Source organism: Morone saxatilis, unplaced genomic scaffold (genome assembly GCF_004916995.1).
Source record: "Morone saxatilis isolate NCDOM2014 unplaced genomic scaffold, NCSU_SB_2.0 Contig2, whole genome shotgun sequence".
In the NCBI taxonomy this organism is placed as follows: Eukaryota; Metazoa; Chordata; class Actinopteri; family Moronidae; genus Morone; species Morone saxatilis.
Genome location: NW_023339762.1, coordinates 12,464,065 through 12,480,890, shown reverse-complemented (window position 1 = coordinate 12,480,890; position 16,826 = coordinate 12,464,065). Strand labels below are relative to the sequence as shown.

Genomic DNA, 16,826 nt, shown 5'->3' with positions numbered 1-16,826 from the left:
CCAACAATCCAGGGTTGATTGATTAGAAGTAGTCTGCAACTTTAATGTTACTTTTAAGGTTAGTAACACTGAACTGACAAATCAATAGTATGCTTGCTTGGGTAATGTTAGTTGACCAAAACCTACCTAGCTAGCCCACTACTAGCCTAACCTTTGAGACGTATACAGTGACGTAATGATTTGGCTCTTTAGTGGCTCTCTCAACTCTGAACCATCACTAACTAACTAGCCTAGAACTGGGTTCGGGTTGGTGGAAAAGGGGGTATATTAGTACCAAATTGGAACAAGCTACCAGAACCGATCCCTATATTAAAGGGTTAGGAGATGTGTCTAACTCAGATTGCTGAATTCCCATATTAACTTCTACTGAATTTAAGGATGTATTCTGGATAGACCGAGGGCTACGGATGTTGTCCTCCATGCATTAAGAAGGGATCTCTTCAGAGACAGGAAGAACAATTACAGCAACCAGTAACTCACCCAACATTGTACATGATGGCTTTCTACCCACATATATCTTTCTGGACCTAGTAACAACAGTGAGACGTGACTCATTATACTTCTTTCCATCACTTGGGGGTCCAGGGTTTGTGTTTGCATGGATACAAGCAGCTTCTGTGAATCACAGCTTCACCAGCTTTAAGGTCACAAAAAGCAGCTTTTGTTCAGACACGGTGATTCAGCTCTGTGGTATTTTTTGGAGGTTGTAGTTTTGTGATGTCGTATTGAGTTTGTGTGTGTGTCTGTGTGTATACTTGAAGATGAGCTTTGAATTGAAACTGTGGTTCCTTTTAGTTGATGCAGTTTATTTCCAGACTCTTCTCCATGCCAGGTCTTCTCTGTTTGGTAGCGTATATTAGTTGTGATATATTGTTGTACTTAACTCAACCTGGTTGAGTCGACAGAAGTATGTTAGACCCTAGAAATCCCCAGGGTGCACTGCGGTTTTCAGGTGGTTCACATCCAGGAAGTTAGCAGCAGATAAATCACTTTTGGCACATGGCCACAATTTTTAACATTTTTTAGCTTAGTTTCAGAGGTAAGCCCACAAAAAGTATTTTTTTCTAAAAACCTGCTCAACCTGCTTGTTCAGCGGAGATGTTCATTAATAGAAAAGGTAGTATTACAAAAATCTTATATTACCATACAACTTTTTCTGATTATAAACTGTAGTAAGATAAATCTAATATTATTCAATGGTATATTTATTGTAAATATTATATCAGCATGATTTTTGTAGCTTTTTGTAATCATGTTTTTGATTAAAAAAAATACAGTAATTTATCAGGTAAATCCAAGTCGATACTGTTAATATTGGTAATTAATGAATCAATGAGGCCAAATTTAATCATGGTGCGACTTTTACCCAAAGGGTGTTTAGATTGAAAACCAGTTTTCTTGTGTTTGAGTACTATTCAGTGATGATTTGTACTACAATACTACAATACTGAACTGCATATTGTATAACTTTTTGTTAATTTTATATGACCACTTTATTGTTGTTTTGATTTCACGTATTCATCTTTTTCAAAATGTTTCATGTTTGTGTTATTATTCATTTCAATTTAATGGTGAAAAATGAATGCAGATTATTGTAAATGGCAACAGTTTGGTAAGCAGTCCAGAATAATTTTTATTTTTTATTTCTGACGTTGTGTCAGCAGCTGGTTAATATGACAACAAACTCCTGAATCCATTATCTTTATCACTCAGCTGATTCATCCTCATCCTCCTCTGTGCTTGCAGCTGAGCAGAGGCAGATTCTGGCAGCAGATGAACGAAAGAGAGAATTTCATGAGGAGAAGAGGAACGAGTTTGAGAGCTACGCTGAAGAGGAGCACGATGGTATGAAAACCCTGATATATGATGAAGCTGAGGGGGATGAGTTCATTCACTCGACCGGCTCATTCATCCACTAAAATTCTCATGATCTCCCAGAACAAGACGAGAGGACCAGAGAGAGCACCGAGCAGTGGAGGGAGTTTCACTATGACGGCATGCATCCCCCCCAAGAGTACAACCGTCACTCCATCTGAGACTGAGAGGAGAGAGGTGATGCTGTAAACTGACAGGATGCCGAGCTTTTAAAGAAATCTTTTAACTACACAATGAGGCTTTTCTCCTCAGACCTTGACAAGTATACGGTTGATTAGAGTGACAATTGCAGACATATTGGACTGCTGTAAACATTTTCCATTTTATTCATCCATCTTGTCTTTTTTACTAACCCAAAATGTAGAAAAGTAACCTTGTTGAAATGATAAATCTTTCACTTTGCCACAGAAATAACCATTTTATATGTTATGGGCTATAGATGAGCAAATATAAGTCGCTTTCTTTTAGGGTTGCAGCTAGCAAATATTAATTATCAATTAATTGATTAGTCAATTAGTCTATAGAATGTGAAAAAAAAGGCCATGGTCATTTCCCAAAACCCAGGTTGACTTTATTAAATTGCTTACTTTATCTGACCAACAGTCAAAAACCAACGATAGTCAATTTACAATTATAGTGGTCTAAGAAAACCAGCAAATATTTACATTTGATAAGCTGTAATCAGTCAATTTTGGTGATTTTGCTTAAATAACTTAAATAGACATAGACATAAACATAAATAGAGAACATACTGATGTTTGGGGTCAACTAGAGCCCATAAAGGGTCCTGATAGACTTGTGAATAAATTGTTGTAAAGCTCCAATAATGGAAATCTAAATAGATTTATTTAGAATTATTGAGGTCAACACCAATCACAAATATAAAAAAGGTCCATCCAATCCACTATATTAAACAGCTGTGGTCTCTAAGAGCCCAAACAGAAGTAATGCATCATCTCCTGTAGCGGACTTCTATAACAGGTCATTACGTCCAAATCATGTATATAAGCAATTCTCATAAAAGCAGGAAAAGCCATGAAACATCAAGCTGATAATACAACATTAAAGGGATGTTTTGTTTTTTTAACCGGGGCTGCGTGAGGTACTTATCTGTAATCAGTGTCCTACCTGCAGTTAGGCTAATTGTTGTCTGTACATAACCTGTTAATAACCAAAGCTAACTTTAGCTATCCATAAGTAGTAACTGTCACAAGCATAATTTATTTTAATCTGTTTACCTTATGTGCCTTAAATCACACAGTGAAACAGTCCCTTTCAGGAAGGATGCAATGTTGCAATCGTGAATTCAACCCAGCCTTGCAATTTTGTCCAATCATCGCAAATTTTTCTGCAAATTTGACAATGATCATAGTAGTTTCAAAAACCCAAAACGTTGAGCCGTACGTCACCAAACTCACTCAAGATACAGACCATGTAGACATGTGCAATGTGAACATCTCACATTTACCCTCAAAACAGTGATTTTAGTCTTGCCTTTAGAATTTTAATGAATTCTACAAACTCAACTATTTTAGCAATTTTCACTTTTTTGAAAAACTGCTGTGAAATGAGGCATTTTAGGCCACAACAATCCCAGAAAGGCACACAAACTCCTGGAGGCTGTGGTGAAGGCTTTGGTTGTTAGCATGGTTGTTTCTAGTTGTACTGTAGTTTCTCATGTTAACATATGTGAAAGCACTATCCTCCACCTCAAAAGGGGGCCTGGCCTTGGCACTAGGGGCATGATGACGTACCTCATACCACCCCACTTCAAAAAAAAGACCTGAACTATCCCTTTAAGTATGTTTTATGTTTTTTGAAGCTGTTAAGGGGGTTTAGGGTTAATTAGATGTTCAAAAATTTAATACACAGTACCAGAGGCAGAATAGTGTGAATATACTGTATTTACATATATATATATATATATATATATTATTTTCTATATATTTACTCACTTGTGATGACATAATTAAATATTTTAACATAACCATTTAAAAATCTGTATCCAGTTATATTTGTTACTGTAAGAAATGTGTACTCTTACTAACCTGATATTTACTCCTTCAAAGAAGCAACGACACATGCAAACAAGCCTCTTTTTTTAATACATGAATCTCTACAACTCCAAAAGCACATTTCTGTAATAATATGTAATACATGCATACTGTGGAGCTTTTAATGCTTCATTTTCTTTGCTTTCTGATGTATTTTGGGGAAATAATATAGGGAAGGCCAAAATAAACACTCAAGACCCAAGCTAACTGTTATTGAGATGTGTATTTACAGTAAGTAGAGGCTCAAAGTCAATATTCACCACAACATGTTTAGATAATTCAAGATGGCCTCGATATCAGGCATGTTCTGGTGGAGTGTTATTTTTTTGCCCCATTTAGGTTGAGTGATTGAAAATTAAACAGAGAGGTACCACAGAGAAAATACAAAGACAGATCCCTTCTTTTCTCTGTGTGAAGGTCTCTAGAGAGCGAGCGGGAGAGAAAGGAGAAAGAGTCTTCTTCTTCTGCTAAATTCAACAGGCTGGTATGAAAGCACAGTGATTAAACATAGAGTGAGTGAGCTGTTTTCAGACCAGCCACTTCATGAGCGGAAGCAGAGCACGATATTACAACTACTGAACTGTACGCTACTGATTTGACGATTCTGCAGTGGGAGCAATTGAGATACATTTGCATTCATGTGTCATTTTACATTTTTACTACTGCGGACATGAACGCACACTTTACTAATAAACACTTTCTTTGAATCCAAATATAATGCATTTTTAAAGGGGAAACAATCCATTCGGTATGAGTTACATTACACTCATACAGTCAATAAAAATGGATTTAAAGAAGGAAAACATCTGCCAAAGTCTCCTAATGGCACATATGCAGTATTTTGAAGTTTTACTTTACAACTATTTCACCCTCAGCAGTGTCTGATCACTCTGAGAGGGGTTTGGTTAGCTTCATGTTGGAGCACATCCCTGAGAACTGGTCACACAACACGTGGTTGCCCTCCTGTGGTCAAGGAGGACTTCACAGTCACATCAAAAATTCATTAATCAAATAAAACAGCAATTACAAAGTAACAACTATTAGATACTGCATCTTTATAATTCAATTCAATAATGTTTCAGTCCCAGTCTAATAACACATTTACACATTTCTGCAAGTGGTTCTTACAAAAGTCAGCCCTCTCAGCGATCACAGCCGTGATTGAAGTGCACCGTCCTGCTCATATTTCATGTCCAGACACTTTAAAGCAAAAAAGATAACATACACTGTCACACTGTTGGGAATTACTACCCTGCGAGCCATTGTAGCAAATACCACAGCAAATGAACAAGAGCTGTCAAAACGACAAGAAGTTCAGAGTGCAGATGATGCCACAATTATATACCACAGCTTGAAGCTTATATTTCACTTGCATAACATGACTTCACTCAACAGTTCCAGGCAGGATATTTACACAAGGCATACAGCGGAGCATCCTTGTCTCAAGATGCTCACAGTCACAAATGATAGCAGCTTCAATAAAGAGTTCCCCTTAGTGTGGCACTTCCTAGACCAGCTGCTTGTTTGTCTGGCAGACAACCATGATCCAGGCTGAACATGGCTTTCACAATGTCAACTTCTGGTGATCATCTTCCCCTCTGTACTTCCGGGTCTGTATGACAGTTGGGAGGGAAGCAGCGCGGTGCCGTGCTGAGCCATGGTAAATGGAGCTGAGCCAACGCTCCTCAAATTCCTCCCGTGGTTTTGCAGAAACAGATGGGAGGTTGCGGGATGGGCAAACTGGGCGACAACGTAGAATCACGAGGCCTGGGATGGTTTTATCCCGTCTCAAAGCTCTGTGGTCTCCCAGCTCACCTCCCGCGGAACCTGGCGTCATTTAGTCCCAGTGTGGATGACCGTGACGGTGGAGGGTCGTGGCCGCGATGGCTCGGCCACCACTGTTGGTTCCTCTTGTACTGGAGAGGAGGCGTCAGAGTCCTGATTGTATGCTTTAACAGCAGGGGGCAAAGGAGCTATTGGAGAACCTGTGGGAGAAAATATAGTTTTAGCGTTCATTAACTCTTAATGAACGCTTAATCAAGTTTAGGAGTCTGGTAATATTCTACTTTTTAATTATTGTCAACAATTCCCATGACCTTTCTGATGATTAGGGAGGTCTGACCATTTGTGTAACTTTATGACACTAACAATCCAACATTCAAGCAGTCATTGGTCAGCTGTGTGGAGAGGAGAAAGTAGCCCAGGTTTGCACTTCCCTCTCTTGCTCTCTTCTTTCATTTGTTTCAGTATTTCAGTCACTTTTCAACCAAGTGCAACACTATGAATGTCTTCCAGGAGACTGAATATGTGCATTGTTATCCCCATATTTAAACAATATAACATCTCCCTCTTTTCTATGACAGCTGGCTAATGATGGTGTGTAACCAAACCCTAAGGCTCTCTCTCTGTCTGTGGCGCTCAACCCCAAAGCCCAATGGTTCTTACTGAAGATGAAAATGACAGCTTCCAAATATACATTTTCATTCTCAAAAAAAGGCTAAATAATTTCCTGAAACAACTGAGCACTGTGGCTTTTAGCAAATGTTACTCAAACAGAAGTAAGTAATGCAATTTTAAGCCATGGATTAACACTCATTTGAAGCTCTAGTGAGTATTTGTGTGTGGCACGTGGAACTGACTCTCAAACTACAGTGCTCATGTCCATCGTCATGAACAACGTGTCACTTAGTGCAACAGAGTGACTAATTTATGGGTTTTTAATAGTTTTTGGACAACAATGGAGGTCTATGACACATACAAATAACCTTTATCCGGCTTTGGCTACAGAGACAAAACTGTAGCATCAATTCATCGTTGATTGGATTTATTGACAATATTAAACAATGCTGGCAATGGCTTATCATTGGAAATAGTAGACACATCACAGAATGAAGCAGAAATAATATTAAGCTATTTCCATGACAACTGAGCAAATTCTATCTGCTGATAAAAAAACATGAGATGTGTTTGAAATCTCAGTAAAGTAAGTGGAGTTAAGATGACTATCAAAAATATGTTGTTTTCAATCAAAGCATATTGCACCGACTGTCACCAATCTAGAAAACAGGGCTTGAATTGGACCGAAAAAGGTGCCAGTACCCTAATTCAAATACAAAAATTGTACTTTCTAGGAGGGTTTTGAGGCATGCATCAAAGCATCAAAATGCTTATTTTTAGACAATTATTTCACAAACTATTTATTGTATAAAAAATAATGGTGACCTCAGTGGTGGGTACAGCCATGCTTGCTAGAGGTGGCCGTATTCAATAAGAAATAAGGGTACTCATGTATTGGTGAGTACTGGCATATTTCAGGCACTGATAGAAAATACAATTCACTTCAACACTAAGCTTATAAACCTATTAACACTGAAAATAATAATAATTTAATTACAAATTAATCTGATCAATAGTATTCTGGCTGTTCCATAAAATGTTTAGTTTATTAACTGATTAAACACTTTCTCAGATCCAGTTATTTTATGTACAATGATATTAAAAAAAAGCAGTAAACACTTGAAAATCTGGAACCAGTAAAGGTTTGGATTTTATTTTTGATAAATAACTTAAATGATTGATAATGTAAGAAGTAAACTGTAAAAATGTACATGTTGCAACTGACCTCCATTTTAACAAGCTCTATGTTACATTAAATCGCACCAGAAACATTGTGACCACGTGGTTGGTGTCAAACTGTGTTTAATTGAAAATTACACCTCAAGAGCTTTTTAACCAGCTGCCAATTAGCTGAATGGAGACAGCAGCAGAGTGAACAGAGCTCAGCTGACTGCGGTACTGAAAGTTGGACATGTTTGCGTCTACAGAGAGCATCTGAAGTGTCACTCACAGTCCTTCAGGGAGAGCGGGGCGCAGTCCACAGACTGGCTCTTGGCTGGAGCACGGCTCTGCGGGTTGGACACGGAGTTGCTGCCGTGAATGCTGCTGCCAAAGCTGGTGCCCAGCTGCAGGCGCCTCATGTGGCGGATCACAGCCGTCGCATTAAAGGCTTGCTGTGGAGGGAGGGTGTAAAGACAGATCCACGGAGAACATAAGATAGAGAATATTGTATATGTGTGTGTGTTTTCAGTAATATTTGATAAAAGGAAGATCAAGTCTTGTCCGCTCACCCTCCATTTGCTTTTGGCAAAGTTTTTCCGCATCTGTCGACTGACTGACTCATGTATGTTCTTGCAGAGAGCTGTGTCTCCAGCAATCCTGAAAATTAAAGTCAAGTCCTTTTAGATCATGTAGATAACAATTCACACATACAAACACAGCATCACACAAATGATGATACAAATTTATTATTGTATCTGTAATACCTTGGGAATTGTCCTTGTGCTGTTTTCCTATTAGCTCGGATCATTTATTTTCATTCTGCTAAAACATCTTTGATTGATGGGTTGATGTTTGTTTTAAAGGAGCTCACACACTGTTTCACTCCCTGTCACATTCATCATAATATCTCTGTATGAAACCTTGTCAATGAAGGCTATTTCTCTCTGTTATGATACCCGTTACCGGTGTCACAAACCACATATTTATATCAGAACGACCACCTGCCCAGGACCCAAAAGGCCCATTACTGGCTAACAGACTTATTCATATTGGCCACCTCAGCCGGAGACAGCAGCCCACGCCAGCTCGCTCTCGTTAGCTCCGGCTCAGGCCTGGGAAGACATCCTAATTGTTCATTAAAGCTTCCACATTCTTCAAGGATCCTTCAGGACACCAGCCACTAATTGGCAGCCATTTATTCAGCAGATTCCTCTCTGAGGGCTAACGGTGCCGAGCAGAGGTGGGCTCGCGGCTCGGAGCCATGGCGACAGATGACAGTGGGAGGACATGCTCTCCATGACAAATGCGTAAGCCTGGCAATCTGCGTCATACTGCTGTTTAAATGCACCGAGATTTGTGGTTCCCTGCGATTGTCTGGTTGGGGTGCAATGTGGCGACAGTTAGTTTCTCACCAAGGGTGCTCAAGAGCCTGGTCACATGTGAATCTCTTCTCTGGGTCCTTCTCCATTAGGCAGCTGATGAAGTCTTTGGCTGTGGAGGAAATTAAAAAAGGTCAAGAACATGTTCTATACTCAGTAAAGTGAACTTTAATCTTTTTTGTGATGCTTTATTTTACGGGTCCTGCCATTTCTTAAACATTTTCCTAAGAAGAAATAGCAAAGTAATTTGGTAGTAATTATAGAGAATATAAATAAAATGTTCTAAGGCAGCACACTAAATAACAGCTCCTTTAGTTTAGTTTTTAACAGTGGGGGAAGCAATTCTAGAGAAATCCAATACCATGACAACTACCATAATGTAGTGTGAACACAACACAGCTATGTAACTAACGGTAACTGCGTGTGTTGTGGGTTACTGTCACTAAAGTTGGTGCTGCGCAGCGACATGCAGAGAGATCAGAGGACTGCATTTGGATCCCGCGGGACCCAGAGCAAATGTCGCGGGAGAGGGCGGTCAAAAAAATAAACTGCTGGGTTCCTCCTGGGACTTTAGCCTGCACCCACCAGGAGGAATCAACAAATGAAGCTGAAAAGAAAATTAAAGCGGGTTTTTATAAAACAACAGTCTGACATTTGGAGAAAATTCTCAGTTGTTACCAGTAAAATAACATCTTTTCATCTGCGGGACAGGAGAAGACATAAAATCTCCATTGTGCAGGCGTGAGTAGACACACAGTGGGAGTGGGCGGTAATGGTCAGAAATCAACCAGGAGTGAGAAAACAGTCCTGCGCAGGACTCTAGATGAGATGTTTTCCCTCTCCTGCTACTGTAGATAACATCACAACAACAGCACATGTCCGACAACTACAAAGTAAGCCGACTGTCCGTTGGCAAGTGATTTAATGTAACCTTACACACAAATCATGGCTGGAAGAACAAGTTAATGTTGTGTGGGCTCGGCTGATTAGAATTGCATTCCCTAGAACTGGTTAACCCACTTTTGAGGAGGAACCAGGAAATGTTACAGTACGTTGATTTCCAGACGAAACAACATTTAAAATAAAAGTTTATCAGACTTTTTTAATACCAATAACGTAAAAGAAATGTAACACTCTTTAACACTTGCTTTAACCTCTAAAGCTGATAATGTGTATTTCTTGTTGACTAACAAAAACGTACTATCAGCGGTGTGTCTGTGAGCGAGTTAACTTAGACTAAGATTCCAAATATAGGAAGGAGTGAGAGATAGAGTTGGAAAATAAAATAATGTTTAAATTTTTCTAATTAATTGACTGGAAATAAAAATCTTTCTCTATTTTGCAGTTTAAAGGAAAACTATAATGCTTTATATTTTCTTTTTACATTTACACTATTCAACTATGTGCATTATTTAGGTAATACTTATATATTTTTTGCTGGTCTATGGGATTCAATACCTCAGTTCCTTTATTGAAAATGAAATTAAAACTATGGGATCCGTAAAATAAAGTGTTACCATTCATTAAAATTAAAATTAAATAACAGTGTAAACACAAACACACAAGTAATAGCTCACCAGAGTCCGATATGTCATCCCAATACGGAGCGTCAAACTCATAGTCTGCCTTCAGAATCTGCTCAAAGAGCTTCGAATCATTCTCATCATAGAAAGGAGGGTAACCGCAAAGCCTGAGAAGATGAAGATGGATGATTACACAACAACAGTCGGCAACAGTGCCGTCATCCAGCTGATGTTAGAAACTTTAACCCAAATCTAAAAAGGATTTACTGAGGCCTAATCTCATTCAGGGGCTGTTTCATTTTTCATATAGCATGCAACAGGAGACGGTTTAGATGGATTATAAAAGACTACATGGATACTAAGAGGGGAAAAAATGGAACAAAAACATTTCCTTTTCATATAATATGGAAAAATGGAAAAAACATAAATTGATGCTGTATGGTTAAGTTGTGATCTTGATTATGCAAAGGAGAAAAAAAGGGCAGATGGGGGAATTGTTTAACTTACAAATATGCAGTGAAACAATTGTACAATGTGTTTTAATATGTTCTAGTTATATACATCTTTCATCATTTGAACTGCACTGTTATTGCAGTGTTTTGAATTCAGGCTCTGGCTGAAATTATTATAGTGCAAGAAATTGTTTTTTTGCTTATTGTCATATTTGCTTTCAAAAATGTACAGTAGTAAAAATGTTGTACTTTAACAAGACCAGGTATAATGATGTACAAGATTTCATCATTATACCTGGTCTTGTTAGATTCTAGAAATTATTTTGTAGAATTGATGGAAACATGTTAAAGCCCTATAACACAATGGTATGAGACCTAATCGAGCAGATAAGGCTGATCGAACACGAAAACACAAAACATAAAAGATCTTTAGGAAGACATGAAAAAGTCATGTTAGTTTAACAAATAAGAAGTTATTATATTGAACATGAATAAATAATGTGCAACCAATATATTCTCGACGTTAATCCTACAGATTTTGTTTTAGTATGTACATTATTCCCTAACAAACACCAGACTGGAGCCTCATTTGTGAGGGCATCAGAAACTCTTTGTTGTAATTATCTTAAAATTCATCACACCTAACGGATGGAGAACAACACCCGGGATTTTCTCTTTGGTAACGAGCGACACCGCTTAATTTGTTTGGCAGCTTTCCACTAAAAGCTTTACTGGCTCTGTAAAATAGCTCAGTAGCTGTGGGCATCCCTCGTACTACGATCTAGACCCTCCAGCAGCTTTTATGTTGTGTTTAAGGTGCTGCATTGTATTGTTTTTTTTTATGTCAGCATTGACATGATACTTGTTTTGAAATATTTGTTCAGACATTAATGGTCCCCAGAGCATCAATATACTGTTTAAGTTTTTAAGTTTTGTAGTTTGCAAAAATATCACACATACTTCACCATATCATACTAACAGGAAATGACACAATATGTGTGATATCTGTTGTTAAACTGAGACTTTGCCAGCTAAACTTCAGAAATAGAAATAGACATTTCCTTAAATTTAAGACTAGTGTGACCACACTGTACACTAAAAACCTGCTTAGAGTCAGTGTGTAAGATGGTGAATATGGTAAACTTGTAACTGCTCAACATCAACACCTTAGCATTGTCATTGTGCGCATGTTAGCACGCCAGTGTCAGGCACAGCAGGGCTTCAACCTAAATCCTAAGTACAGCCTCACAGCATGGCTGTAGACTCTTATTCATCAATTCTAATCTTGTTACCTGTTTTAGGAGCTTTGTCTAAAACTCTAACTATGATCTCACTGTTGGTCTGGACACTCCTGATGAAGAGGTTTTTAATCTCAATGAGGTTTTCCTGGTGGTTTATATCATTAATGAGGGCTTCCTGCTTAAATAAAGTTTCAGAAAATACATGAAAATCCAACCACAAAGCTTCAATGACCATATTTATATATTAAAAGTGAGCACTTACAGAATATAAGCGATGACCCCAATAGACCAGCAGTCCACAGCTTTACTGTAGGGCTTCTGAGCTAAAACCTCAGGAGCTGAAACAATGAAATAATTTTATAGAAAAAAGGTCAGAACACTCATCATGCAGGGGTCTCAAACTCAAATTAGCTAGGGGGGGCAACATATGCTATTGTTTTCTAATAGGAGGGCCACTCAAACGTTTGAGTACTTTAAGAATAATATTCTGACAAACAACAAATGAAGGCCCGAAATTATATATGGAGTGGTAGTTTAACTAAAGATAAAACAACTAGGGGAAAAAAGTGGCTGAATAATAGAATATTATATTATATTCTGGACATCATGTCGCAGGCCAAAGGGAGGGCGATGGAGGGCAGTAAATGGCCCCCTCAGGCCGACGGTTTGAGACCCCTGATCTTGTGAAACAAAGCAAACAGCTTTCAGCCATTAACTATGACACAGAGGCTGCAGAATAATGTGAATGTTTGGTGGTTTGCCTGTAGCAGACAGCTAAAGTTATCCTGTGGCTACTGACAGACTAGATTAGATTATGGCCAACTCGGCCAACTAGTGGATCTAATTATCTCAGAGGAAGTTTCCAACCAAAGCCAAAGCTCAGAAGGCATCCTCACCCACGTATCCTGGAGTCCCACAGGCGGTGGCCATCACGTCGCCTGTTCCCTCCATCTTTGACAAGCCAAAGTCACTGATCATGATCTTTGATTCATCATGGGGACTGAAGTACAGCAAGTTCTCAGGCTGGAAATAAGAGGGAAGAATGAATGTAGATGAATTTCATCCAAAAAACTAAAAACATATGAAACAAAATTTTATCATTCAAGAGTTGGGGAAGTTTTATGGGTCATCCAAGAGGCTTCATCAGTTTTACCCTGACATTTAACGTATGTGGGTGATCCTCACCAAGCGCACATGAAACATCACACAGGTTGAACAGCGGGTATTTCCCCTCTCAGTAAGACTGAAGAGTTCCTTTGAACAACAAACGCAGGGAGGACCTATATATGAATATACACTTGCTGTTGTACCTTTAGGTCTCTGTGCACTATGCCCATGGAGTGCAGATAGTTGACTGCATCCAGAACCTGTCGAATGAGCCGACTGGCATCCATCTCTGTGTAGAAGCCTTTCTCTACGATTCGGTCAAACAGCTCACCTCCAGACACCCTGTCAGCACACAGAAAACTCATTCATCAGCGGTATATTTTAAGTATAATGACATGCAGTATATAACCTAATTACAAGTGACTGATCATGTAAATACACCGTGAATAAAAATATATTTAGTCAGCTGGCAGCTATAAATACTAAACGTTTCACAACACAAGAGCTTTGCAGTAATAGAAGAATATGAGGAAGCACATACTGCTCTGTTTTTATTCCCCTTTATAAAATATATGTAATTTGAGTATACATTTGTGAGCTTTTGTAGCCCCTGAACCTTAAATCCTGCACTAAAATCCCCTGATCTAGTCTCCCTGTTGAACTCAAACTCACTGAATTTTTTAGAAATCGGTCATAAACATTTATTTTCACACACCTGCATTGCGCATTGTCTGGTTTTGATTCATTTAATACATATTATTATTATTATTATTATTATTATTATTATTTTCCACAAATGTGGAAATTGGCTTCACAGGCTGGTTAATCAAACATTTTGACTGTGAAGCACTTTGTAACTTTTGTAACAAGTAAAGGATATAATTATAAGTACATCTACAGTACATGGGGTGGCCAATATAATAGGAATGTCCCTCTCCAAGATGTTTACTACAGTAAATCCATCAGGCACCGGCCTCATTAGCACACATGTTTTGGAGCTGCCCAAGAATCGTTAGTTATTGGACTAAAATATTCAGAAGCGACTCAAACGGGACACAGTTCTGTCTGTGTTTGGAATCAAAGCAGTTATCACAGAGCTGTCAAACAGCCAATATAATACAATACGTTTTATAACTTTGTTAGCACAAACACTGATTTTGTTGAACTGGAAGCAGAAAGACCCACCAGCCCACTCAACCTCGCTGAAAGGACGTGATTAAGCCTTTACAGTTAAAAAAAACATTACATTTAGTCTGAGAAAGGCAACAAACGTTCAACAACCTTTTATAGACCGTTTAAACAGGCGCTATACACCATGATATCTGTGACATCCTTTTTGTTGTTGTTTTGTTTTGTGTTTGTTTCTGTTTCATGTGTATCTGATCTTATCAAGCTCCTCACTGCAACTCGATGAGATCACGTTTCCTCAGTTTGTGTTTTAATTAAGTGTTGTATTGTTCACATAAACACTTATCACTTTAAGTGCGCGTGTGTGGGGGTTGGATGTTTTAATGTGTGAAGTGCCTGTGTCTTACATTTTGCTTGTATGAAAAGTGCTATACAAATAAAGTCTGATTGATTAATATCATCTTATTCAATTCAGTGCAAGAGCCCAAAGGTAAATGGTCATTCTTCATGTCCTGCATTTGTCTTTGCTTTCTCTGTTGGAGGTTGGTATTGAATTTAATTGTCATTTTGAGGCTGAAGTTAAATCAGTTAGTGCTGCTAACATCGGTTTTCCCGTAGCTCGTCTTTGTGATTTTTTGAGACTTGTCCCTTTGTCACATTGTGTAACTTTGCAGTATTTGCTTCTTAAAATTACCACTGCAAAAGGCAAAAAGACACAAGTGACTCATAGAGTTGAGCATCAATCATGAGTGTGCGCCTGCTTTAAAAGACGACTGGCAATCAGCATTTTTATAAGTGAGACTTCAAGCCAGCGCTACGGACCTTGCGGAGGTACACTGAGACAGCAGATAATCGCTGGCAAAATTGCTGGTGCATTAGTCACAATGACTGTGAAATTATGTGGTGAGGGGAAAGGTCTCTGAAATCATGGTGACATATGCCCCACACAGGAAAACGGTAATCTCACAGAGGAACAGTTGTCACACGTCCACCTCCACACTGACTGAAATACATTTAACTAGAAACTTGCCGCATAAATAACACAAAAATGACCATTAATTTCAATCAACAGCTCTGAAAGCCTCAGTGTAAAGTGAAGCTCAAACTTTAACAGCGGTGTTTATCTACACACACTGCGGGTTGCTACAGTAGTACAGAACAGAGAAACCCAACTCTGGCTCGGGTTTTTCACATTATCGCAGCCACCGTACTCTCTCCTTCACGCTTGGAAAGGGAGGGTGATGTGAGTGAGTTGCAATCTGCAACTACACCACTAGAGGCTACTAAATCTTACACACTGGTCCTTTTAAACCTCATTATCAGTTATAATTCTCTATTTTTTAAATATTAATACACAAGCAGCATTTTCTTGCTACCTGGATAAGAAGCAGGTTAAAAATTAATTGTACCATCAGATGGTTAGAAGAGTCTGCGAGGAACCTTGGAAATCAGTTAAGAACAGCAATAGATGATATTAAGCAATCTTCTGAGTTTTTCAAAGATCAGCAGGTATTTATTTTTTGAAAAGCAGATGCTTAGCTCTGTGACTCGAATATAATAAAAATACCTGAGAGGAATAAACTGGTCTAGTCCGTTAGATGCCACAAAAAAAACAAAACCTCAGCTTGTTGTTTTTACACTTTGCCTTTGTATCGATTAAACAAACACGATACCTTTGGACGGCGCTAGACTAGCTGTTTTTCTCATTTCCAACCTTTAAACTTATCAGTCTTTATATTTAACAGACAAATGTGAGAGTGGTATCAATCTTCTCATCTAACCCTCGGATAAGCACATTTCTCAGCCCTGTCATCTGTACATCTTGTTCATCTTTAAAGCATTGCTGCATTCACTCAGACATTCAACTGAGGGCATAAATGCCCAAAGGACATTACAGACCGCTTATTCAAGCAAAAAAACACAACCCATTATGAAAATAACAGGTCAAAAGGGAGACAAAGAGCTGACCTCAGCAAACAATGTGGTGGGTTGATGTACTTACAGCTGCATTATGAGGTACAGGTGGTTTGAGCTCTCGTAGATGTCCTCCAGAGCCACGATATTCTCATGCTTTATCCTGGAGAGGAAAAACAGAAAATTTACTTTGCTTGCTGTCAGCCTCTGTTCATTTCAGCACAGGCCACTAATGAGGTGCAATTAGCCTTTTCTTTTGTTAAAATGATGCCCTGCCAACTGACAACAAAACGTTGTTGTTTCTTTGCTTTCTGTGACAGCACTTTGCCTGTATTTAGACTCTGTGTGTGTGTTTGTGCACATGTGTACATTCACGCTTGTCAACCTGGCAAAGTGTATGCTTCACACAGAGGAGAAAACCTTTTGTGCGCGATGGAGAGCGGGGGATTCTTAGTGGATACTAATCAATGAGTCATGAAGTGGCAACCCCCGTCAGCAGGAGCACCTGAAGAAAATAATATAGGACGGATCACGATGCCGGGAGTCTGTGTCCAGGCAACCAACCATCAAGGTTTTTAGTATATATATATATATA

General features: G+C 38.7%; 2 protein-coding genes across 2 annotated transcripts in view; one reads left to right on the top strand and one right to left on the bottom strand.

Moving 5' to 3' along the window:
• ucmab (upper zone of growth plate and cartilage matrix associated b) overlaps window positions 1-3,839 on the top strand; it is a 7,707-nt gene extending 3,868 nt beyond the window's left edge. Inside the window, exons 4-5 of the mRNA XM_035664544.1 lie at window positions 1,747-1,845; window positions 1,939-3,839. Of these exons, the coding sequence (XP_035520437.1) occupies window positions 1,747-1,845; window positions 1,939-2,036 (197 nt within the window). The 3' untranslated portion in view covers window positions 2,037-3,839. The remainder of the gene's footprint in view (window positions 1-1,746; window positions 1,846-1,938) is intronic.
• Window positions 3,840-3,957: 118 nt separating this feature from the next.
• camk1db (calcium/calmodulin-dependent protein kinase 1Db) lies at window positions 3,958-16,394 on the bottom strand (the record flags this gene model as incomplete). The annotated part of the gene is given in 9 exon segments (XM_035664543.1): window positions 3,958-5,914; window positions 7,777-7,939; window positions 8,057-8,144; window positions 8,900-8,978; window positions 10,444-10,556; window positions 12,345-12,420; window positions 12,979-13,105; window positions 13,393-13,531; window positions 16,320-16,394. Coding segments are annotated over 9 exon segments (1,012 nt in total), but the record flags the coding sequence as incomplete, so codon positions are not given.
• Between the last annotated feature and the right edge of the window lie 432 nt (window positions 16,395-16,826).